We start from the raw sequence: 26774 nt of genomic DNA on the forward strand, positions 1-26774 counted from the left end.
TTCCCAAAATATGACAAACTTGTTATATTAATGTGAATCTGATCCTGTATGTTTAATTGGACTAGCCATTTATACAGTAAATGCCCTTTGCAAAGCAGTCTATTTAGAAGTTTGTAATACAAACCAAGTTGTAGTTAACTACATGGAAATACGCTCCAATTCTGAAGGTCAATGCGAAGCATGCTTACCTCCATAGAACAGAAAATGCAAAATGTGATAGTTTAGTGTAGAATTATTGATCAATTTATTTTTTGTTTCCAGCTGAGCTACCAGGATCATCTGCAATCAAGCTTTCTTCCTTGCATGATCTTCCAGTTCAGCTGCAAGAGCTGTATCAGCAGGGCTTCATCTTGGCTGCTGTCCACCCTTTCGTGCAGCCAACTGATGAAAAAGAAAGGACTCCCCAGGAACAAATCTTCAGGGCTGTGCTGATCAAGAAAACAGAAAGGTAAAGCACTTCCCTTGAAAAGGGATAAAAATAGACAAAGAGATTTCCTGCCGAGCTTTGACCTAGATCAGGAAATTATAGCAATGTCATTGCTAATGTTTACTGTGCAAGACTTGGATATTTTTTGTAGGCTTGAATAAGCTTAACATGTTCTTCGTGTTTACAATCCATCTGCAGTTTGGCAGACAACTTGGAGAATAACAAGTTGAAATGTGCCTTATATTTTGGAATGTGTTGTCATGAAAAAAAGCAAACAAACAAACTCTGTTCCTGACAAATTGTGAGGATGGTCCAGTTTGCATCTCTTAATAATTTTTACTCTAATCATTTATTGGATTAAATGTTGCCAAAAAATGTTTGCTTTAACAGTTATATTTCCATGTAAATACAGATAATGGATAATGAAGCTAATCTGAGAACTGTAACAATAATGCACATTTTTTATACTTATCTACAAAGTATAAACTAGTAATGGGCTTTAATTTTCCAACACAGTACAGATTCTTTAAATCACCAGATTAAAGGAGTTTGCTTTGTTCTCTGCCTTACAGTTTACTGGATATCTTCTTTTTTATATAATCAAAGTGCAAAGACAAATAAATAGAACACAGCAGTTCTTTTATGTTTTAATCTCCAAGTTAAATAAAAATCAATAGATTGTTCTGCTTAGTTACTCCAAAAAGAGAGAGCAATTAAAATATGCGCTGTAAGGGAATAGAATTTAGTTAACTTAAAAGTATGGTATATAATTCTCAAGAGCTACTGCTGGCAGCTTTGGGGACCAAAGTGCTGTAGTACAGCACAAGAATATTCGTGCACTCTTTTTGCATCCCTCATATTGCTAAACCCTACTGGGTAAGGGCACTTGTTATTTCATTCCTCCATTGCTGCTTGAAGCTGAGGCTTCAAACAAAGGGACTAACTAGGGTTTGGACACTTGAACAACAGAAACCGGAGTCAAGGCTGCCATTCCATTTCACACAGCCTACCAAGCTGTGTGATAACAACAGAAGGAGCTGAATTTGATCCAGAGGTCTAGGGCTCTGTTTCATTACCAGTTCCTCATAGGCATTCTCTCAGGTAGATTTATTCTTATTAAAGAACTGTCGTTCTGTGCTGGCCTGCTTCTGTTTTATAAATAAGGAACTTTGTGATATTTTGCAAGGTACCAGTACAATGGGTAACAGGGTGCTCAATTTTGTGAGAGTCAGAGCTTATTGGCATAGAGTGTGCTACAGATTTCCTGTACGGTATTGGGCAGGCTGTTCATCAGCCTGATCTCTCAGTTTCTCCAGCTGCAATATGGATGGTGGTGAGAAGAGGCAGCATTCTTCCCTGATAGAAGAATGTAAGTTGTCTTGGGGTGGAAACAGACATTGCTTTTGTGCCGCCATAAATATTCTCATGGTGGGAAAAAGACCAAGCAAACAGGCATCCATGTCCTTTGTTGCTCCACAAATGCCTCAGATTTGGGGCAGAGGTATACATCTGTTTGTTTTGTGGTGGGAGAGTGTGGGAAACCCAGAGCTACCTGCAGTCTCTTGCTGCCCTGAGCCACAGCTTTGGGGGCTTCAGGGGCCCTGATCTGGCACATCCTGGGAAATCCTGCTCAGGATCAGGCCCCTCACGCTCTGGTAGCACCTGCATGGCTTTTCCCATATAGAGATGCACCTTCAGGAAATCCCTAGCAAAACAGTTTAGGGACATATATCAGGGAAAGCTGGGCAGGCACTCTCAGGGCTTGAGGGAGCCAATCCTACACTGGAATTTTTGGGGCACACAGGACCAGACCTCTCACGCCCAGGAGAATGTGTTGCCTTTTGATGCTGTAGAACAACAGGGGAACAACAGGCAATGTGTTTTGCCCAGTGAAATGGAGCAGCTATGCAGGGAAACACCCCGGCACAGCTAATCCACTTCATTTAGTGACATCTATTTCTAGCCTTTAAGTCAGGCTTAGTATGCAATTTGGGGCTGCTGCTTACACTTCCTTACAGCAAAGCTGCTTCCACATCAAGAATTTTTGCCAGGATAGCTCTAGGTTGAATCTTTTCATACTTCAAGACCATGGAATTAAGCCAGCAGAACTTTTAAACTGCTGCAAATCTGTGTGAGCTCGATTTCTTCGCTACCGTGCACCTTATGTACAAATGTATATCTGTGTCTAGTGCATGTGAACTCTGAACCAGACCTGAATGCCTAACTCCCTCAAATTGGTGGTAGTGTTTAGCACCCACTTTGCACAGTTCCAATTGATTATACAGGTTTAAAAGTAATGGAGAGTCTGAGCCAGTCAGGTTCTTCTTCTATTTGCACTCCATTTATTTGCATTGCCTTATCTACCATCTCTGAATTTTTATTACATGGGTCTAAGACAGTGTCATTAGTGAGTTTATGGGAGTAAGACAGTATGGAGCAGCAGAAGGTAAATAACAGCATCTTATACTCCCTTCCAGTAATTTAGATACAGCTCTGAATTTAGCTAAAAGTGAGGTTGCCGTTGGAGAGCAAGGGAGTGAGGGGAGAGTGGGAGGGAGGGGGGAAAGAGTTGAACATTTGACTGGGCATTTGACTGATTTCAGATGACTATGGCCAAGGTCTGGGCAGAGGGCATTTATGTGAGAGACATCAATGCATTTTCTTCTGGTAAGTGTACAAACCATATGTTTTACATCAGAGATAAAAGACTTTAAAGGCAGTTTTCCAATTAGCCTTTATCAGTAGATAGCTTATGAAGTGAAGTAAAGGACATACAATTAATCTTTAATAAAAACACTTAACTGATATTTTTCCTTGGCAACTGGCACATATCTGACATCTACAGCCTCTGTTATAAGAAACAGTAATACTGTTAGATGATGTAAATTCCTAATTATGATGTTTGCCAAACACCCTACAATTAATGAGAGCTTATGTTTGTTTTGAGAAAAAAACATTAGAGTTTATGCAGTCCAGCTAGAGTCAAACTTATTAGTAAAGTCACCTATGGTGTAAATTCAGAAGTGGTCTCCTGCTCTTTTATGTAATGTTATCACCATTATGCTTGCAAGAGCTATGAAGCATCATAAAAAGTTTTTAGCCTTCAGAAAGGACCCAACCTTATGATTTGCCATCATTCTACACAGTGTAGCTGAAAAGCTGTAGGTCATATTCTACTGATGTCACTTACCCATAGAATCTTTTTGACACTGTAGATTTAATCTTTCATTTCTTTCAAAGAGCATGTCTTGATTTTCTCCCACTATCCCCCTTGCTGCCTGATGATAGTAGAAATTAAATTTGTTTTATTAGAGTCTCTTTTGTGCAGTAATATTAAGTGGGCATTTGTGCATCTATAGAGGCAATTTTATGTTTAAATTGGTCTGTATGCTTCAGTCAGGAGTATTCTGTTTTGTTTCAGCTAGATACTTTAACATAGCTGTTCCTCATTTGCCTTTCTAGCATTCTGGTTTTTTAAACATTTCCTGTCTGTTCTAGATATGTACAAGCAGGTGGCACACAGTGTAGCTAGAACAGGGTTTGGGTGTCAGAAGATCTGCTTAACACTGCTGGCAAATAGCTGTAACTTAGTCTTCCTGTGCATTAGTTACCTGCCTGTAAAATGGGAATAATACTACTGAGCCTTGTAAGATGCTCTGTGATCCACAGACAAAGATGCAGTGAGTGCACTGCATTATTGCTTCTGCTACTGTTTTGCCTTTGTCTTTACATTTTAAAGTTCTCAATGTGGACCTGTAGTATTGTCTTATTACTTTTCTTAATATCACCAGGATGTTTCTATGAATTATTGTGGGTATTTTCATGACCTCATTCTGATAATATTAGCCTTGTTTCAAGTGGTAGGAAAAGCAGGGCTATTTTTGTGCCTTGGATGCATGGGAGAAAGCATTTTTAGCAATGGTGGAGCTACATACAGGTTTTGCTGGATTTATGCAGTACATGCGTTCCCAGAGAATGCTGCATAAATTGAATTAATGTAAAGTGAACCCAGTTTACAATGTAATAAATAGGGATAGGTTCCCATGGTGGTGAGCGAGGCAGGGAGGGAGTGAGGCTGGGACTAGGGAAGGGCCGGGGGAAGGGGTGCCGCTCATGGGGCACCTCAGGGCAGCAGAGCAGAGGGAACACAGTGGCACCCAGTCTTGGCTGCAGTGGCCCCGGGAGCAGCCAGCACCAGCTGCCTGCAGCTACTGGGCTGCACCATGCTCTGCCTGCCCCCAGTCACCTCTGCTCCTGGGCTGTGCCGTGCCTTGGTGCAGGCAGCTGGTGTCAGCTGCTCCTGGGACCACTGCAGCTGGGGCTGGGGTCAGTGCTGCGTCCTACGCCACCTGGGGCTCTGCTTGTCTGCAGTCACCCCAGCCCTGGCTGCAGCGGCCCCAAGAGCAGCCAACACCAACTGCCTGCACCATGACATGGTGCAGCCCAGGAGCTGGGGTAAGCCTAGGCGTGGGGGGAAAGGCGGAGCACAGTGCAGCCCAGTGGCTGCAGGCTGCTGATACTAGCCGCTGCTGGGGCTGCTGTAGCCAGGGCTGGGTGAGTGGAGCCAAGGCTCTTTCCCCTCCCCCCACAGACTTACCTGCTTAGGCTGGGGGGTGCGTCTATGCTGATTGCATAAGAGCGAATTTACCTCGCATATAACGAATCGTGGGTCTAAATATGCTCGTCACAAAAGACCGAATTCACATATAAAGAACCCGCATAAATCAAGGAAAACCTGTATATCTAAAGACAGGTCTTGGCCTGTATTATGTTTTCTTTGTTACAAAGAAGAGTAGGAACAGTAAGATTTTTTAAAAATGTTTGAGTTAACACCAAGAAGAATTTAGAGCACAATGGAGACAACATCATTAATAAGGATAAGAAGTATACAAAGATTTGTAATATTAATTCTTTAGAAACAACACAGATAATGATAGGTTATTATGTCTGGGTGGGGTGGGATGACATCTACTGAGCTCCTGTTAAAGCTGGTGGAGAAATTCCTACTTCACTAATTTTTATGTAACTGCTTGCATACCTGTCTGTCACAGCAGTATAACTGGGTGCCTTTGTTTAATGAGCTGAATGGCGCTGGTTTGGGATTCAAATAGAAAAGTCCAAAATCAGTAGTGTGGTAAACTACATTTTAAGTTTCTAAAAGCACTGTACAAACCACAAATTGCCTGAAAAAAACAGTAACCATTTTAACTGAAGTAGTTTAACTGAAGTACCTCTTTCTAGGTAGTGGGTTTTTGTTCTTATGCCTTGTTTTAATGACTAATACTGAGAGTGCTGAATTATGAGGATTTTGTCCTCAGCAGATGGATGGAAAGAAAAAGATGAGAATCTAAGACCTTCTGTGGGACTCTTGCTGCGGGTGAGGTGACTCAATCATAAGGTTTAGTTTAGAGACTGCTGGTTCACAATGATTCACACTTGAGAAGAATTGATTTATGCTGGTTTGCTCTTCACACAGGCACTCTTTGGGCATTGTCACACATTCATTTACCACAGTTGCAAATGGTGTGATGTATTAAAGTTAGTATATATTAGGACTGTGGTGCTCAACCTTTTTTGACTGGTAGGCTAGATGGCAGTGCCTGATCCCAGGTTGGATCTCGCTGGTGAACCTAATCTGGCACCTGGGGTGGGCACAGCAGAGCCCTATCCAGCCACACAGAGTGGGGAGGTGGGGCAGCCTGGCCCCATTTCAGCTGCACAGGGAAAGGGGGCTTGGCCTGGCCCTGCAAGAGAGGGTGTTTGGCCTGGGTCTAGTCCAGCCCCATGGTGGGTGGGTGGGGGGAGGGAGCTGGCTTGATGCCATGGGAGGAAGTGGGTATGCCCTGGCTCCAGCCTGGCCAAGAAGGAAAGGGTATGGCCCATCCCCATGGGGAGAGAAGGGAGTGTGAGTTGGTCTCAAACCTAATGCCCAAAGGGGAGGCAACATGGCCCAGCCCCATGGTGAGAAAGGGGCACAGCCTAGCCCCACTCCAGCCATGTGGAGGGAAGGGGGCATAGACCTGGCCCTGATCTGGCCATGCAGGAGGAGAGTTGTGGCATGGCTCTGACCTGCCCTGTGGGACTTGGGTTTTTGGCAGTGGGGAAAGGTGGCAGTACTCCCACTGCTCCAGATTTCCTCACCTGTGGGAAGCCCTGCAGGTCAGATTCCAAGGCTGCATGGTCTAGATTTGGCTTGTGGGCTGGAGGCTGAGCACACATGTGCTGGAGATAACCTTCCCCTGAAAGGGAATCATTTTGCAATGCCAGCCATGCACTTAATATGCCTGCATTTTAGCCACACTTAGTGTTAAGTTGAACGTTTGACCCCCACCCTTCGTGATGCTCATGTGGTAGCAGTCTAGAGCCTGTTAAAGGGTGAGAACTCATATTAGTGCTTTTCTCCTAATAGGTTGGTCTAGGGAAGCAGTTTGTTTCCATCAGGTGGAAGGTTCTATATCTACACAGAATAATAGATCAGAATAGATCCCATAAAACAGGAGCTGTAGTCATATGGCCTGCAGGCCTGCTCTGGCCCTCAGTGCCTTTCCATCTGGCTTGCTGAGCTAACAGCAGGATGTTTGGGGCATGGCCGTGGGGGTGTGGCCAGCTACTTAACATGGGGCCCCTGGGTACTGCTGGACATGGCTGTCAGTGGGAGGGGGAGAGAGGGCAAAGGCTGTGTGACACTTGTCTCACTGCTGCCAGACCCCTGCTGCTGCCATCACTGTCCCCAGACCTTGCTGCCTCAATTGGATCCATTGCAGCTGCTGTTGGACCCGTGGGTCTGGCCCACAGGGGTGGATCCAGAGTGGGTGTAGTGATGCCATTATACTCCCATCCTCCTTGTTCTGCAGTGTAGCTTCCCCACAGCCCTTAATGTGGAACCACATTGCAGGAGCAGGAGCTGGGCACTTTTAAGTCCCTGAAACAGGTAACGGTTTCCCCACCACCACCTTCCCTGGTACCCTTTGCCTTCCCCTCTGTGCTCAGTGGCACTTCCCTTCTCCTTGCATTCATGCCCTGCCCAAATTATACCTTTGGGTAGAGGAGACCTCTCTGGTGCTGTCATTGTCCCTGGCTGACCTGGGGAGCCCCACAGCCACTCCTGCTTAGCTCCAGCTGGGGCTGCAGGTAGCAGCTATGTGGGGAACTGGGCTCAGGTGGGAACAGTGGCAGTGATGGATTCGTTTCCCTTCTCTGCACAGTCCCTGCAGGTGTTCCCTGCCTTCTCAGAAGCCGGTGCAGGGATGGGGAGCCTGCCCACTGCAGATCTGGCAGAAGCAGGGCAAGAATGACTGGGACAGTGGTGGTAGTGGGTAGGTCTCCCTTTCCTGTACAAAGATGTGTACACAGAGAGGTTGAAGCGGGGAATGGAAGGGGAGGGGAGGTGCCACTGAGTACATAGGGGAAGGGAGGAGGTCCCAAAAGTGCAGAGTGGAGCTTTCTCACCTGAGTTGCTGCTCCTGTATTATGGCCCATCTCCCCCAGTGAGAAAGGAGACTGGGGATGGCAGAGTGCAGCCATCCCTGCAGCACCAGTCCCTGCTCCTGCGCCCCCTTTCCAAAATACTGGATCCATCTATGTTGGCCTGGGAGGAGCCCTGTGGTCTAGATGTGGCCAGGGGCTTGGATTGAGTTTGACATCCCTGCCCTAAAGGGAGCAGATTGAATGAAAGCTTTAGGTAGAGATCATTAGTGACCTTGGAATAAGAATCAACCTTTCCTCATTGGCATTTTTATTTTCTTCCTGTCTAATATTTATTTTAAGTTTTTTTTTTTGTTAGGTGCATGGTATATAATTAGGGGTGAGTCTTCTGCTGTGGCAGCAAGCACACCCCCAACAGAGCAGTTCTAGTACTGGTCTTTAAATGAAGTGTCTGCACCAGTTTCATAGCATAAGGATGCTTTAATTTATTCCTTCTGTTTTCTGCTGCAAGCTTCCTTTGGTGTGACATGCCTGTCGAGTGTGTTGAAGTTTCAAAAATCTATGTTAATTATTATGTTTTCACTTCCCAATCTGATTATTATGTGCCAGAAAGAAAGCCACATTTTCTTCTGTTAAATGAGATATAAGGTCCAGACTCATGAATGAGTTACTTAAAATAGTACCTGTGTGTTTGCACATACTCTTTTTACAGTAATAGAATGAGATAGGTAGGAAGAAATTGGACTTTAGAGAGGCCTTTTCTCCATAATCATATAGGTATTTCATATTTATCCTTCTACAGGTTTCAGCTGTAATCATAAAAAATTAAAGTCAAAGAAATAACTGCCCTACATATTTAGATTTAGTAGAAGAATAGTTTGGGATTCAGTTTTCAAAGCAGAACAGCTCAGTTATCTTGAACAACTTTGCAGATGTTCTTCTTTCCTGTAAATGATGCACAATCAAGTATCACTTGTACAATGATACACTTGATACAATACTTTTTTGCTTTTGCTCTTAGTATTGCTCTGCAAATCAAACCTCAAATATTCTTCATTTGGGGGAAACAAACCTATTTTGTTTACCTCCAAAAGAGTCTGATATTAAAACTCAAAGCAGAATAGCATTAAATGAACATTTTTAAAAGTCACATTGTATACCCATTACATAACTTTAAATTTACTGAAATCACATGGAATTTTTAGTTACTAGTGATAGAGTTTTTTGCAGGCAAAGAAAGCTCTGTGTGCTCTGGGGAAGTTGGATCTAATGTCTGTGGCAAAGTTTCTTGAGCCAGCTACATATGGGAAATTTTGTATCCAAATAAAGAATGGAGAGCTTTATTGTCCCCTATGCAAATAAGCTACAGTAGCATACTAGCTGGGTTTATTTTGTGCTGTGTCTACGCTCTCAGTTTTCAGCGTCCACTGGGGATGCATGTTTATAAGAATCACCATATAATGTAAGCTCTTGAGGCTTTTAACATCCAGAGAGGCAAAGAAAAATACAGACGCTTCTGAGAAATGCCAAGCAGTGAAATATATAATAATGATAATACCCATGTTTCAAATTTGATATTAATTCAGGCCTTTGCACCCCCCAGTGTCATTTACCTATAATTTTAAGAAAAATATCAGTCTGCATTGTCAAGGTTATTTTCACAACCATGGAAGCAAGAACCATAAGAAGATCATAGAGCATTGTTTTGAGGAATAAATAACCTGAAAATCCCCGTGGTCATGGACCAATTCTGTGTCTGGAATGTGGATGTGCGCCTTGGACTGTCTAGCACTTAAAAATCCTAAACTCATTCCAGTTATCAAACTGATCCTAAAAGCCAGGGGTCAGCAATATATGGCCCGTGGGCTGCATCTGAAGAGCTTTGCCTGTGTGTATGCTGGGGTTGAGTAGCGAGGAGCTGTGCTCATGCCACTGTCATTTCCATGCTATTTCTGCTCCTCCCCATCCCCAACTAGCCTGGCCACATTATAGTTACCCTCCAGCAGGGAGCTATGCTCACACTGTGGGCGGAGAGCTGGGAGAAGCAACAGCAGTGCAGGCACAGCTTCTCATTCCTCCCACACTCCTTTTGTGCTGCTAAACCCACCTGGCTCACATTGGACCAGAGCTGGGTTTTTCTGGCCCGTGACTTGAAGAAGGTTGCTGGATGCTGCTTAAAGCCATCTTGTGAGGTAGGGGGTAAATATAATCCCTGTTGTACAGCTGGGTAAGCTGAAGCATTTGACAATTATTATGTGCTAGTAGTATAACAAGGGGTGGGTGAGCAGAGCAAAAATCCCAGGCACTGTCTAATGAGTAGGGACCTACTTAAATTGCAGTGAGATGAAGGGATTTTCATGGGTTGAGGGTGGCATGCAGAGCCAATTTTGCAGTCTTTTTGTGGCAAGCCTCCCCCCGCCCCCCAACTGCTGATTGGCCAGCATGTCCTGGTGGCCTTTCCTCTCACCACTGATTGGCCAAGAGGCCAATCACTCATCTTCAGACAGCAGCATTGCTTCTGGGTTTTTAAAAGATGGTACTGAAACCCTTTTGCTTTCCGGCCTGGTGCCTTTACTGAGTCTACGTCACTAGCCCAGCCTCTTAGCTCTCTCTCATACTACGTGCCCCGTGGCTGCAGGGATTGCTGTGCTTTCTTTGTATTTTGGTAAGCTTTTATTTTTTTCAGGTGAGTCCATGATGCAAAATCACAAAAATCACAAAACCCCACGATTTAAGTAGGTCCTTACTAATGGGAAGGGGGGCTGTGGAATGGAGCTGGGAAGCTCCTCACCTTCCCATACCCTGCCCTGCAACAGCTCTGTCTTTGGCTGAAAGGCGGGCAAGAGTAGTAGCAGTAGTGTACAGTGTAGGAGTAGCAGCCGTAGGTTTGCTGCTGTGGGCTGGACATAACCTGCTTTTTCTTGCCAGCAAAAATTGGTGTTTAAATGGCTGCTCAACACACATAGAAGGCAAAAAAAAGATGACATTCTCCCTTCTCCCACCTCCCCTTTCCTACCACTGTGCATCTCAAGCTGCTGCTCCAGCACGGTGTACTTCTACCACCCAGGGTGCAGAACTGGCCACTTATGCCTCTGTGATATTTTGCAAAGTCATGAAGTGAATCGGTGTCAGAGATAGCACTGAAATTAAGCACCTCCTGGTTTCCAGTCCTAGTCCTAGATCACATCCTTTTCCTCTTTACCTCTCTCGTTTTTATAGCAATCTGCAGGCTGGATAATTTCACTGTTTCTTTGGGGCCTTCTGGAAGGGTGAGAGGGGAGGTGGGGAAGGGAGAGAAAGCTGTCTTATTGCATGGTCATAAGACATTTTGAATGGAGATAATTATACTAGGATGATGAATTGTCAGCCTCTCCAATCAGTTTCCATTCTTAAGTCTGCTTTATCCCTTACAATTTTTTGGGTTAAGAACTGGGTTAAAATTAAAACTTGCCAGCTTTAATTTAAGGGCAAAGGAAAATGTTTCTAAAGAGTATAAGGGCAGTCTGTTCAACTTTTTTTTTTTTTTTTTTTTAGTGAAAGAGACTTAAAATGTACTTGGACTTGAAATTGTTTATCAACCATTCCACTGTCATCTTCTAGCTCAAAAAAGTTTCTTGATACCCTTTCATAGTTTCAAAGCAGGGGCTTTCTTCATTTTGTTTTGGTTATTTTCTCCACCTGGGACGTCCAAGTCCAAAGGGTATGCAGCAGACCTGTAGATGTTATGTGTGAGGAAGAGATGGAAAGGCTGGTGAAGGGAGTGGAGAAATATAAATGGAGGAAAAATAAAAACAAGTCCTCAATATCTCTGAAGTTGCTGGAGAGCTAGGTTTGGTCTAGAGCAGTTTTTTTGCCATTGGTTAAGCTGTGGGCAGGATCATACAGTGGGCTGTGTGTGTGGTTCTGTGTGAACTGATTGCAGCTTAATAAGAGCTAATGTTCCTTTCTATAGCTGGATGCTAACAGTGATCCCAACATTGGGCTTTGAATGAAGTGTCTGCACCAGTTCCACAAAATGGGGTCACCCTCTTCCTTTAGTTTGAGATGATAGCATGTGCATCTGAAGCTTTGGAACAACTACCTTTATCAGTGTTAAGGAACTTCACAATTTCTAAAAACCTCCTTAATTCTGATCCAAAATGAAAGCTATTTTTACTTATCTGAAGACATAAATGTTCAAATTACTAATGTGCACTTTTAGCATATAAAGTATATTCTCATATTCTCATATTTTCCAAAAAGAAACCTATTACATGTTACGTGTAATTGTCCTAGTAAATTGTTGCACCCTTTTTTCAATGAAGCTCTATTTAGCCTTCTGCTTGAACTTTTTTGCATAGATTCTAGTGTCAATGGATAGGCATGCAAGTAAAACAGTATCCTGTAACAGAATGCTCCAGGTAACAAAAGTGGTTATTCATGGGTCAGAGCTAAGGCTGTTCTAATAAAATATATAGTTTTAGATTTGATAAAAGTGTGTATACATGCGCATGTACAACTGTGTGTGCGCCAGTTCAGATAATGTACTTTCCACCCTTCATTTATATTACTTCTTATCATTTTAACCAGGCATTCACTCATTTTCAAGTAAATCCTTAGTTTTTAAAAGAAACTTCAAGCTTATAGAATCCAGAAATAATAGGGAGCTGCAGGAAAATTAAAACCAAATGCTGACTCTCTTATTTCCTCCTTGTATCTGAGAGAGATTGGAATTTCAGTTTGTTACAGGACACAGAATTGTCAGCTTTGATAATTAATGTGTAAGTACTGGTACCCCACAGCTGGTAATGGTTTATCTACCATGAAGTGGTACTTAACTGCAAACAGCTGAATGAGAAATGGCAGCCAACTAAAACAGCAATACTGAAGTGACTTTGACCACTGACTTCCAGTCACGAGTTAAAATGTTGTTATTGCTATTTTTTTGTTTATTTCTTTATGTTATGCTGACAGTTGGTGCCCTAATTAGGGTATAGGATCCCATTCTTGTAAGTCAGTAGTCATCAGGTATTTTTTGTACTTGGAAAGCCTTTCCTTAGTCAGACTCCTCTTGAAAAACTCCTGCTTGCTGACTGGGAGCACCATCCCTCTTAGCATTATGAGAGCCAGATTTGTTGCAGCCCTTCCACATGCATTTCTGACAGAATCCAAATGTCTACATGTTGCACACACATACAGTAAAGAGCAGTCCTTTTCTCAGAACATTTATAACATAACCATATACTGTAGTAATATACAAGGCAGAGAGGGAGGCAAATGGCCAATAGGGAAAGACAAGACAACACTGAAAGTGACTGGTGCTTCGTGGTTGTCTGTTGGTTGTCCTTTTCTGATGTCACATTTACAGCAATGTTCTATTCCCCAGCAGTGATGATAGTATCCACATCACCCCTTCATTTACTTTATAAGTATCTCTAAGTACATGAAAGGGAAGGCAAGACAAAGTAATTGAATAAAAGTAATGAATAACTTGTATACCAACTTCTATTAATCTTCGTTTTCAAGTATTATGTAACAAACTTCCTGAAGTTGGAAAGAGGATGGAGCTGGATTGCTCTCAGTGGTGGCAGATGACTGAACAAGGAGCAATGGTCTCAAGTTGCAGCAAGGGAAGGTTAGGTATTTGAAAGAATGTTCTCACTAAAAGGGTAGTAAAACACTGGGATAGGTTAGCCAGAAAGGTGGTAGAAGCTCCATCCTTGGATGTTTTCAGAACTTTGATTGTCAGTAATTTGATTTTTATAGCTTAAATTAATCTGTTTGTTTTTAATCCATAATACATAAATCCAATGACCTGGAGAATGGTTCCTATAGATCCCTTTCCTAGAGCAGTATATAAACAGCTTCCTTTAATAAAAAAAGTAAATGTAAAGGTTTTTGGCTTTGAATACCATAAAATACATATTGTTGGGGTTGAACACCGCCAAGAGAAGAATAGTAACACAGTTATAGAAGATACCTGAAAGGTCTAAGTGATAGAAGAAATGTTGCATGTTACTGTGCAACAGCATAATCCCCCAGATGATACAACCATGCTTTATCCCAGTGATTCTCAACCTTTTTAGACTTAAATCACCCCTTGTGGGACTCAAAGCACCTATCAGAAAGTGCTAGCTCTTAACTTTTCCACTTTTTTTGAAGTGGAAAAAAGTGCAATTCTTTTGTTGTAAAGAACTCCGAAAGACTAGAACAGACCAGAATGTTTTGACACTATGGATTCCTATTTGAAATCTCTTTGTTTATCTTGTGAATCAATGCTAACCTTGTGGCACCCCATGGCACCCTTAAAATGACCTCACGTCACCCCGGGGTGCTCTGGCACCCTAGTTGAAAATTACCACTGTACACAAACAAGCTGTTAGAAGGAAGGTGGATGTATGTATAGCCTTTGGGGAGAGGGGGAGGAATAGCGACAAAAACAGTGTCACATTATATCATTAGAAAATTTGTCTAACTTCCCACAGGAAACACTGCTAGTTGGAGCTGTCTCACATGGCAATAATTTTGTATTTCATGGTTATGAATAACTCATTAGCATTCTGAGGAATCCTCTAGGAACCACCTTCAGTTTGTATGTGTGCTTTGTTTAACATGTATTTCTAGAGTGCAGAGAAGTTGGTGGTGTTCTCATGTGTACTCTGGCAAGCGCGTGATGAAGCATGCTGCAGACTGTTGGTTCTGTACCAGGAGTCTCGTGCTTCTCTAGCCCTCACCTACTTAAACAAAGTTACTGTTGGCAGGCATAAATTGGGTAGTTGTGGTTATGTTTTATAGGTTGTGAAGCTTCTCATGAGATGTCAGAGTAGCTACTTCTGTGGTATGCCCAAGAAAAATATTCCCAGTGTTCAGTTGTGTAGTTTAGAATTTACGAGAACTTACCTCATCTGTGTGCTTTCCTTAAATAATTCCCAGAATATATTCACAGAATTACTTCTTTTTAACCTGGATATCCAGTGTAGATCAGAGGATATCGGTTTCACTTTTTTGGATCTGGAAGAAGTTCTGCACATTCCCTGTGCAGAATGACTAACTGCATAGCATTTCTGTTGAGATCAAAAGAGGGTTTATGAACATCTTCCAATATAAACTTAAGATTTTCCCATGAAACATTTTGTCCAATGCCATGCTTCTGTAACACCATGAATCCAAAGTTTGGATTTCTGTTTGGTAGTATACATGTTTGATGCCACCTGATCTGAATTAGCTTCTGTAGATCATTGTTTCTCAAGCAGACTGAATCATCAGCATAACTAAGTTTCTTCATTGCTTTTTTTTTAAGACTAAATTATAAACTGCATGTACTTTATACTCTGACCAGACTCTGCTTTTTAAAAATGTGGTTCTTGGAGCCAGATGAAAGGGGTTCCTTTAATTTGCAACTCACAAATACATCATGGCCCACAAACACTCTGGCAACCAGAGAGTGGGCACCTGTCAAGGCGTGGGGCTACCCTTGTGGCCCTTGACGCCTCACTAAAACTCTTCAGTAGCCCTCCAGCCAAAATAATTGCCCGCTCCAGCCCAAGAAGCATATGCTTGTCTGTAGCTACTCAGCATTATTCCATGAATCTTTGGCTGGGCACGTGATATCTTAGAGGATGAAGGGCTGAGGCTGCCACTTACACTTCTGATAGCAGTCATTTGAGGGCCTGGCTTGCTGCTTTCTGAAATTCATAGGTATGAAGCTATGGGCTTGCTTTAGCTATGGAGCTGTGTTGACTAATGGAAGTGCTAGAACCCAGGTTTTGACTGAACGTTAATTCTCCATGGAACCAGTAATTGAAGGAACAAGTGCATAAGGATTTTTTATTATTTGATTTCAAGAACTCAAAACTGAATGTGGGTGTGTTTTTGTTTCTTCAGATCTCTGAAAAATGATGTTTGCAGTGAAGGATATATGTTGGATATAGAGTGCTGCTCCTTCTCGGACCAACTCTCTGACAAAAATAAGATACCAGATTTCATTAAGAAAGTAAGTAGAAAAAACAGCTTAAAACACAGCATGCCTTTATTTGCATTTGAATTTCAGGGCAAGGAGATGCTGCAAGTTACGCTTTTCGTTTCTTCTCCCACATTCCATTTATTTCATGCACAAATGACACTTCAGTAGAATTGCTTCTTTTGCAATGCCAGTGTCTGCATAGGACCTCCTTGGTCAATTACAATGACTAGTGAAACAAGTTATTGACCATTCTGCTATTTGTAAATGACTTGCAGTACTACAGGATGAGTGATCTCAAGCAGATATCTATTATCGCATTTTTCATCTGTACAGTATATCCCTATAATGTTGCGAACCATTTCTGCTAAAACAGTGTTTCCATGTTGCTGCCAAATGTTCTGAATTATTTGACCTTAACACTTGGTAATACTGGAAAAACACTTAGATAATGAGCCTCATTATCTGCAATATTATTTCCCAGTTGTGGCCTTATAGAAAATAATTTTAAGCTATATTTCAGCTTCATGTAAACCTTGTACTTCCAGAAACTTTGTCTTAAACTGGGGGGACTTTAAAGATGACTTTTCTTTTAATTCTGATTTGTTACCTTTTCATGCCATTTATGATAGCATGTTTTTTAATCAAATTGGGAACTGATTAGACTAAATCCTATTTAGTAAACCCTGGGTGCATCTACATGCTCTATTAAGGCTACACAATAAAATTTGGAGCAGTTCGCACCAGAGTGAACTGCTCTCAGGTTCAGTGATTACACATGCATCAGGGACCACAGCAATTAGTTGGGTTGGAAAATCCCCAGGTTGGCAAGGGGCACTGGGGGTCAGACCTAGTGTGTGGGCTAAAGGCAGAAGTTACACACAAACCAGTATAAGTGATTGGAAACCAGTTCATATCTGTAACAGAACAGAAGTTCAGTGCACATAAATTACTTTGAAAATGGCTGAAACTGGTTTAAGATAAATGTGGATGGGATGTAGTATCAGATTTAACTGAGTTAAGTTAAATCAATTTATTGAACTTCTGTCTCAGATCCCCTCCAGATTCAAGTTAACTCAGTCTCCCAGCATCCCAGCATGGTTTGTACCTCCCCTCCAAACCCCATGTCGCACAGTGGGTAGGCTAACCTTTGCCCAGGCTGGCTGCTCCAGCCAAGCAGGGAGCCATGCTTTAGCATCCTCCAGCTTCTGGCATGGGCTACTGCAGGTATGTGACATGCATGTGGCACCAGGCAGCATGAGAGCAGCTGAAGCTGTCTGCAGGTAAGTTAAGGAGGAGGGGGGGGCCAGGGATCAAGGTCCCCATAATGAGGGAGGAAGGGAGTTGGGCAGGGCTGGTGGTGGGGGCAATGCCCAACCAGGGCAGTGTGTGGGGCCTGGGGTGGGGAGTGGGACAGCGCTGTGGGCGGCTCATCTGGGGAGCAGTGTGGGACTGACCCCCTATCACTGCACACGCTTGTGGGGGGCATAGAGGGCACGTGCCCCCCAGAGTTGTGCTGGGGTGGATGCAGGTTTCCCACTGTGGGCTCAGGGGTCCCCTCCCTGCTGCTCCCTCCTCCTGTGGGTCTCCACAGTCCAACAGGTGAGACTTGGTGCAGCAGGGCAGAGCAGGGTGGGAAGGCCCAGTGCTGCCACTGTGAGCCCCCCATCGCCATGGAAAGGCACTCCCTGCCCACCTGGCAAATGCAGGGGTAGTGACTTACGGTTGTGCTCTCCACAGCTATCAGATGGGCAGGAAGCATGTCACCATGGTGGTGTGGGCCTTGCAGTGGCAACACCAAGCAACCCTGCCCCACTCTGCCCTCCCAGGCTGGGTCCTGCCTGCTGGGCTGTGGAGACCCTGGGGGAAGGGCAGCAGGGAGGGGAGCCCCAAACTCACAGCAGGCAGCCTGCATCTGCCCCACCCCCACATGCTATGATCAAGCTGTGCCGCCTGTGGGGAGAGGGAACTGGGCTCTGGGCTCCACTTGGGTCACAGCAACTGCCGCCTCCTTGCCCCATAGCCCTGGCTGCTGGGGGCCCCCTCTGGCAGGGCTGAAGGGGAGCCATAAATCATGAATGAGGGGTACCAGCAGGGGTGGATGGGCTCTGGGTTGGGGAGTGAGGGGCTCTGGCAGGGCCATGGGGCTGTGGCTTGGGAGTGAGATGTACCAGCAGGGCTGAAGGGTCTGTGGGTGGGGAGTAAGGGCTGTGGCTTGGGAGTGAAGGGCAATAGCATGGCACTGGCATATCAAGGCTGCTAAGAGCCACAGAGCAGTTGGGGGACAGCCACAGCTGGACCCACATCCTGGTGACCAAAGGTGACCCTGATTTTTCCATGATAGAAAACCCAAAATCAAATGCCAAAATGTATAGGTATTTAAAATTTATTTTATTATAGCGATTGAGGCACTGGTAGGCTTCCAAATTGCTTTGAAATGGTAAATATATCAATAAAACATTGTGTTCATCCGACACACACACGCACACACACACACATATACACATATACATATATATTCATTTTAATTGCAGGAAAACACAGATTTTGGGTGTTTTAATCAGATAATTTTTTTTTTTATCAGAGTTGTGATTTTTAAACAGAGAAAACCAGGATCCCTGCTAATTAATCAACTCTGCAGTAAAGCACACATATAGATGCACTCACTAAGTGTATCCCCACATTTAATCATGTGCAGTTTGTGGTGCCACAAATCTTTTTGTGGTGCTACAGACCATGTGTGTGAAACATTAAAATGTACCCCATGCTGCAAATTTGTAGTGTGGGGGCAAAATTTGCTACCAGGATTTCCTGGTAGCAAAAAAAAAATCCCTGGGAAGAAAAAGCAGTGTAGTGCACACTTTAATAGCATACACTGGAACAAACAGTGGCTTGGTCCTCCAGGGAGATACTCTGGTTGCTGGTCAGAGTGTCTCCACTCCTCCATTTGTCCCCTAGTTGTTCCAGCATACTGCGAGGAGGTAGGCAAAGGCAGTTTGCCCAAAGTGGAATACTGTCCCACAACAGAGTTCATGGTCAGGAGTGTGAGCTGCAGCACAAAGTAGTGGCACAGATTTGTGCCACTGCTCTTTGTGCCACTTCAGGCACATGCCTCTGCACATCTGGATGTGGCCACTATGTCCTAGGTGAGTCAGGTCCTTTGTGATTCAGGTGTTACATCATTTGTTGCTGTGTCCTCATATCAACTATTGAAAATCAGCAACAAAAATATGTCTACTATTGTTAGCTTTGAACTCCAGAGGATTATGAGGCTAACATATAGTTTAATACTCCCCATAACTGTATTATAAATACTTGAGAGTATATTTACACAGGTGAAATTGTAGTATGGGTAAGTATGCCTGCTCCAGTTTTAATTTGGCTAGCATGAGTAACACTGGTAGAGAAAACAAGGCAGCCTGGATTATACAGATTTGTCAGAGGTCCTGAGCATTTTCTCAGGGTTTACTGAAGTCTTTGCCACCATGTCTTCACTCCCTATTTTTACATGCAAAAGCCAGGTTAAAGCTAGCTCGATTTTTGCTTCCCTGCTATGATCATGCCTTTACTGAACTATAGTCAGAGCTGAAGTATTTACATTTTAATCATAGGGGGTAGTTTAGGAAGCTAAATGTTTACAACACATTTATCTGGAGTCTAAATTGAACAGGAGTAATTTCTAGGAGTATCGATGGTACTTCGAGAGAGTAAGTCTAACAGTTGCTGCCCATGTACCATGCAGTACCTTTTGTTTCTGGATGTAGGCATTAAGTAAAATTCAGGTGTTTTTTACTTTGGGAAAGTTGGTCCCAATCTGAAAGTTTAGACTTGAGTCAATTGCATTTACTGACTGAATCCATGAGTGTGGACGTTAGTTTCCCTGGGGACAAGAAACAGCGGCAAACCTTATGTTACTGATACTTGTCCCCAGGGAATGCCTGTGTCACACGCCCTCTGGCACGTGGAAGGTTACCCTGGGTGGGGTAGGGAGGCTGAAGCCAACACTGGGCTGGCCCCAGCAGCCGTACCTGGGACCTTGGGGGCCTCCTGGGGTTGCAGCAGCGGTGATTTTGCTGCTCAGAGCTTGGTTGGAAGCCGGAGTGTGACTCTGGCTCTGGTTTTGTGTGGCACACGTGGCCCATGTGCACCACTCCCCCTTCTTCCCCCCCGCTTTTTTTTTGCAGATTTTTTTGACCCTGGGATCTCCTGGGGTAAAAACCCACCACAGTGTTACTACCTTGCAGTGCAGAAAACAGCTGAATGTGGTGCCACATACCATATGGCTGCACTCATCTGGATGCAGTCACTGAATGTAACTTCTTTAATTTAGTCACACTTGTGCAAAACTAGAATAACAAACAGGTAAATCACTTTCCGTGTTGAATTTGCTTAGTCAGTTCTTTGATATGGGGTACACAGAAGCCATACGTGCCACAAATACTAGTATTTCTTAATTCATATTATTCTAGCAAAAGAAACCCAACCTTCACCTGTTGGCTCTGTAAAACATTGTTTTAAGACTTCCAGAATTGTTTTTCTTCTATGTTCTTCTAACTCTTCAGTTACAGAGTTTTTCTGTTGCTAGAATGCATTTGACTATTGGGCTATAAAGATGCCTTTTTTAGTAGCATTTTGATGTATTAAAATGTATGTTTTAGTATTTCTCTGTAGATTGTGCATGTCATTCATTCATGGAGGTTTTTTGATGTTGTGGAATTTGATTTTCTTCGAAGATGTTAGTGTCAAGTGCATGGTTTTGTCTCGCCATCTGTATTTGTTTATGAACTGTGTGAACATCTCAATGCTTTCATATAAAACTAGTACAGAAGGGGGTGTGGAAATATTTCTTTGCGAGTATGGATTAATTGTCACATTAATTTATGAGTAACAAGAATACAATGTTTTGAACAACAAAAATGTTCATTGCTTTTCAGGATAAGGAAAGCAGAATTTTTTTGAAAATAACAAAACAATAAAAATTGTAGTTTTACAATACACTTATGAGAGTGTAAAACTCTGGCTGGAATGAGTATCTTTTACTGTTTCACTTACGAAAGGCGAGGGAGGTAGAGTCTGGAAAACTTAGAAATTTGGAACCTGAGTTGCAGAGGTTATCTTTTGATCTTCACAGCTACCTGCATTGCTCTGTCCTCCTTCCTTGACTTGACATTAAGATGAAGATTGTTCTGTCTGGTAGGTCTTCAGTAGACCATATTCAGCATGACCATGAAATACAGTTTTTTGAGCTGGTTGAGCCTGATGGACCCTGTGTTAATAGTTGGCATCCAATGTTAGCTTTGTAGTGACTGAGACTAAAAAAGAGACTGAGAAGCAATAGCAGCCCTAGTTTTCCACTCTCAGAAGTGAATTAATTAAAGTATGTGTCCTTGGTATGCAAATTTCACATTAAATCAGAGTATCTAATGCTTGTGCAAAGATTGTCATACTCCTAAGAATAGCCTACCAGACCTAATCAAGTTGTCATGCAACACCCATTTTGATAGTCTTGAGTGACCAGCAGTTGATGCTTACATTACTGGCTTACAGGCTTATCCATGGTGAATATGGCTTTTTTCCAAGTAGTCTTTTGGACAGTTCACACAGGCAAACATATCTTGGACATCATCTTGACTAGTGGAGATACAGTGACTATGCTGTTAAGCTGGCTTGTAGTCATTTTCTGCTAATGGAAATGCTGGGTCATGACAATAAGACCTCTCTGAGATTTAAGGACCCTTATTATATAAGGAGTATGTTACTGCACTAACAGCTCTCTAGGACATTGACAACTCGTGGGATAGATAGCAGATAATGGTATTCTCAATACTGGTTACCAGGTCTTCCTGGATCATAGGCAGGCTAGAAGAGAGGAAGCACATGAGTAGAAGATTGGGTTGTTGCTGGAGTATATATGCTTTAAAAGGAGCTTATGCAAGTCTCTGCCATGGTGATGTAGTCTTTTGTCACTGACTCTATTTACTTACAATTAGTGGAACTGTTCCATCTAGTTTTAACTAATTCATCTTCTTGACAGAAGGGTTAAAGGAGCTTGGAACACAAGTGGTGTTCTCATTGATCCTTTCAATGGAAGGCAAGGGTCCAAGCAGAGCCCATCTTATTCTGAAAGTCAACATGTGGCTGAGACAGTGTCAGTGTGAAGGCTTTGGCTTCTTCAACAATAGATGGGTGCTCTTGGAAGGAGGACTGCTACCAAGAGTCAGGATCCATCTGACAAGAATGGGCAAGAGCATATGTTGGCATTATCTGGCCAACCTAGTAAGGAGGGCTTTAAACTAGGTTCCACAGGGGATGGTGATCAAAACCCTCCAGCAACAGAGCTCACAGTCCAGGTGGGAAAGGACTCAAGGAAGATACTTAACTTTGGGAAAGGGCCAGAGAGCTACAGGACTGCAACACATGACACAAAAGGGGAAAGCAAGTAAATCAAAATGCAAAATACGTCTGATGCATGTATACAAATGTGAGAAGTATGGAGAATAAACAAGATGAGCTGGAAGCTGCAGCCCATGGAAAGAACTGTGATCTGATTGGCATCACAGACACCCGGTGGGACAGCTCTTATGACAACATCAAGGTTAACGCACTATTTTGGAAGCACAGGGTTGGGAGAAAAGGTGGTGGTGTTGCCTTGTATGTCAAAAATGCATACACTTCAGGAAGAAGAAGACAGCAAAGCAGAATGCATTTGGGTGAAAATGAAGGATGAAAGATGCAGTACTGATATAATGGTGGAGATTTATTATAAGCCACCAAATGAGAATGAAGAGGTGGATGAGTCACTCTTCATACATGTGACAAATCTATCCAGAAGCTGATGGTACTTATGGGAGACTTCAGTTTTCTGGACATCTGCTAGAAGAAGACAGCCATAAAACCACACATGTAGCCACACATAAAATGTCACACTGGTTCCTAACTTGTGTGGTGGACAACTTTCTTTTCCTGAAAGTGGAAGATATGAGTACGGGATCATTTATTTTGGATCTTGTCCTGATCAACAGGGAAGAACTGTTGTTGTTCCCCTGCTTTACCTGTGGCAGCTTAGGGTACTAGGTCTATGTTGTGGCAGGGTTGATGGCAGTCTTATGTAGAGTTTGGATTATGGTTTATATAGGATAGATTGGATAGAGATGATTTTGCCTGAGGCAGGGGGTTGGACTAAATGACCTCTGGGGGTCCGTTCCAGCCCTACTTTTCTCTGATTCAGTGTTAGTCTTCTCCCAGTTCCAGATCTTAAAACCAAGCACATCTCACATGGTCTACTATATCTTGAGACAGCCTTGTCAGTTGTGTGGAGTACAGCATCAGCTAATATTTACAAGGCACTTCCTAAGTGTAATTTTTTTAAAGGTTTTTTTCATGCGAATGAACATGTTTCAGGTGTTAATTATGCGCTGTAAATTAATGCATGTTATCATTAGCAAATTTAAAACACAGATTGAACTCTCCCATCTGTGTTTGTTAAAAGTAAAATACATAGTACCTGGGTTTGAGATTCCTCTCTTTCCTATTTGACTTACCCTCACTCTGTTGAAGAGAATGACTGCAAAGACAATGATACTCCACACTGTAACTGGCTGGATCCATTCTAGATCCCTCAGTAGCCAAATGTTGTTTCCATCTCTGCTTTTGGTCAAGCTCACAAGATACTTCCTCCTTTTTTTTATTTATCAAATTAATCCATGCAATAGTTATCCATGAGAACGGTGTTTTGTGTGTTTCTTTTCTTGGAGAGACATCCCTAAGTATTTTTGAATTCTTGTATGTGGTAAATGAAGAGCACAGTAACCCCTTTAGGTCGCTTTACCTTTAGTGGATATTTCCTTCAAATGGATTGGGATGGACATGGTATAACCCTTGGAATAGAGTGTAGCTGGCTATATTGGTAATAGTCTACTATACCATGTGCTATCCCAAGGCCTCTTTGGTTGATGACAGTCAAAGCCATGGCTGCCAAATTCATGACAGTGTTTTTGCAGGTGGGAGTGCCCTGAAAAATCAGTAGCAGCCAAGGAACCAATTTCATGTCTGTAACAGGGGGTCTTCTCGGGGCCAGTCTACCACTGGCCTGCCTACCTGTTCCTGGGCTAACTGCCTGCCTCACTTTTCTGCCATGACTTGCTGTTTCATAATTGGTTCCAATTAGGCAGGAGGCTTCTCATTCTTGTCCCAATGCCAGAGTGTGCTATCTGCAGCTCCAATCCTACCCTACACCAGAGCCCAGCCTTGCAGATGGCATTCACCAGTGGTTTGTGCTAGGTATTTCATGAAACATGAACACAAACAGAAAACAAACACATACTGGGCTCCAAGCCCTCAGCCCCCTCACTGGGGCTCCACACTAGGGTCTTCCACCCCTTGGGGCTCAGGTGGCCACAGCCCTGCCTAGCCCTAGGGTCTTACACTCCCACACCACCCCCTCACTGGAGCTCTGCACACTGCTCCTTCCCTGGGGCTCACTGGGGTCTGCCGCCTCATCCAGCTCAGGTGGCTATAGCCCTGCCTTGCCTTCTGCCCTGGGGTACTGCACTCTGTGAGGCAAGGCTGGCCATAGCTTTCATAGTTTCATAGTAGCTAGAGTCGGAAGGGACCTAGGTAGATCATCTAGTCCGACCCCCTGCCTTGGCAGGAAAGAGCACCGGGGTCAGATGACCCCGGCAAGGTGCTCATCTAACTTCCTTTTAAAAATCCCCAGGCTAGGAGCCTGCACCACTTCCCCTGGAAGCTGGTTCCAGGCCCTAGCCGCCCTGACTGTGAAGTAGCGCCTCCTAATATCTAATCTAAACTTACCCTCGGCCAGCTTGTGACCGTTATTCCTGGTCACTCCTGGCAGCGCACGGGGGAACAGGGACTCCCCCAATACCTGCTGATCCCCCCTGACCAGTTTGTAGCAGGCCACAAGGTCCCCCCTTAACCTTCTCTTGTGGAGGCTAAACAGGTTCAGGTCCCGTAGCCTCTCCTCATAAGGCCTGCCCTGCTGACCCCTGATCATACGAGTGGCCCTCCTCTGAACTCTTTCCATATCGTCCACGTCCCTCTTGAAGTGTGGCGCCCAGAACTGGACGCAGTACTCCAGCTGCGGCCTGACCAGTGCCGCATAGAGGGGGAGGATCACCTCCCTGGACCTGCTCGAGATGCATCTGTGGATGCATGACAGGGTACAGTTGGCCTTCTTGACTGCCTCCCCACACTGCTGGCCCATGTTCATCGTGGAATCAATGACGACTCCAAGATCCTTTTCCGTCTCCATGCTGGCAAGAGGGGAGTTCCCCAACCTGTAAGTGTGGTGCCGGTTCTTCCTCCCCATGTGCAACACCTTGCACTTATCAGTGTTAAACCCCATCCTATTCTCCTCCGCCCACCGTTGCAACCTGTCAAGGTCAGCTTGTAGCCTATTGCACCCTTCTAGTGCACCCACATCCCCCCACATCTTAGTGTCATCAGCAAACTTGAACAGGGTGCTTTCTACCCCCTCATCCAAGTCACTGATGAAGATGTTGAACAGTGCGGGCCCGAGGACCGAGCCCTGCGGAACCCCACTGCCCACGTCCTTCCAGGTCGAGAAGAACCCATCCACTACCACCCTCTGGGTGCGGCCCTCCAACCAGTTAGCGACCCATTTGACCATGTGGGCATCGACACCACAGTCTCCCAGCTTTTTGATGAGGACAGGGTGAGAGACAGTGTTGAAAGCCTTCCGGAAGTCCAGAAAGACTACATCCACAGCAACCCCTGCGTCTAATGATTTGGTGACCTGATCGTAAAAGGCCACCAGGTTGGTCTGACAAGACCTGCCACTGATGAACCCATGTTGGTTGCCCCTGAGCATGCATTCCCCCGCAAGGCCCTCCTGGATGTGTGCCAGGATAATTTTTTCAAAGAGCTTACCCGGGATTGAGGTAAGACTAACTGGCCTGTAATTTCCCGGGTCCTCTTTTTTTCCCTTTTTGAAGATAGGGACCACATTGGCCCTCTTCCAGTCCTCCGGCACCTCGCCAGAGCACCACGAGTGCTCATAGAGCCACGCCAGGGGTCCCGCAATGACCTCGGCCAATTCCTGTAGAACGCTAGGGTGAAGATTGTCCGGACCAGCGGACTTGAACACGTCCAGCCTCTCCAGAAGTACCCTAACTAACTCCTCGCTAACCCCTGGCCCAGGCGTGTCTCTCCCGGGGCCCGAGGGGCGCCCAGCAGGGAGGTGGCTGAACTGGTCCCTACTTAGGAAGACAGAGGCAAAGAAATCGTTAAATATGTTAGCTTTGTCATCTGGCGTGACGACTAAGTTGCCCATCGTGTCCTGCAGGGGCCCCACATTACCCGGGACCCTCTTTTTACCCCCTATGTATTTGAAGAAGGACTTCTTATTGTCCTTAATCCGGGAAGCTAGTCCTATCTCCATCTCTGCCTTGGCCCTCCTGACTGCCCCCCTACATCCTCGGGCGACTGTAACATAGTCCTTCTTGGTGATGACCCCATCTCTCCATTGGGTGTATGCCTCCCTTTTAGCAAGGAGACATTCCCGGATGCTCTTAGTGAGCCATGGGGGTTTATGTGCCCTCCTGCTCCCTTTGACCCTTGTTGGGATTACCTTCCTTTGGGCATGGAGGATCGTCTCCTTAAGGAGCAACCACTCACCTTCGACATCTGATTCCCTTCCCCTCTGGGTCCTCAGCGCTTCCCCAACGATCCTCCTTAGCTTGTTGAAGTCAGCCCTCCTAAAGTCTAGGGCTGTTGCCTTGCTGCAGCCCTTTGCCACCTTACGCTGGATGGTGAATTCCAGCAAGCGATGATCACTGTCTCCCAGGTGGCCCATCACCCGCAGCCCCCTCACCAGGTCATCACCCGTGGCCAGCACCAGGTCCAACAAGGCGTCTCCCCTGGTGGGACTGTGCACCTCCTGGGTTAGATGGAGGTCCTGCACTCTGGCTAAGAACCGACGTGAGCGATCAGACTTGGCTGACT

General features: G+C 44.4%; 1 protein-coding gene across 3 annotated transcripts in view; it reads left to right on the forward strand.

Moving 5' to 3' along the window:
• The window catches only part of RFTN1 (raftlin, lipid raft linker 1), a 152809-nt gene that overhangs the window by 49733 nt on the left and 76302 nt on the right, over positions 1-26774 (forward strand). For all 3 annotated transcript variants that reach the window (XM_090046597.1, XM_090046595.1, XM_090046596.1), the window contains exons 3-4: positions 262-448; positions 15716-15824. In XM_090046597.1, the coding sequence (XP_089902723.1) occupies positions 262-448; positions 15716-15824 (296 nt within the window). The remainder of the gene's footprint in view (positions 1-261; positions 449-15715; positions 15825-26774) is intronic.

This window comes from Crocodylus siamensis, chromosome 5 (assembly GCF_052110815.1).
Source record: "Crocodylus siamensis isolate JL-2025a chromosome 5, ASM5211081v1, whole genome shotgun sequence".
Taxonomy (NCBI): Eukaryota; Metazoa; Chordata; order Crocodylia; family Crocodylidae; genus Crocodylus; species Crocodylus siamensis.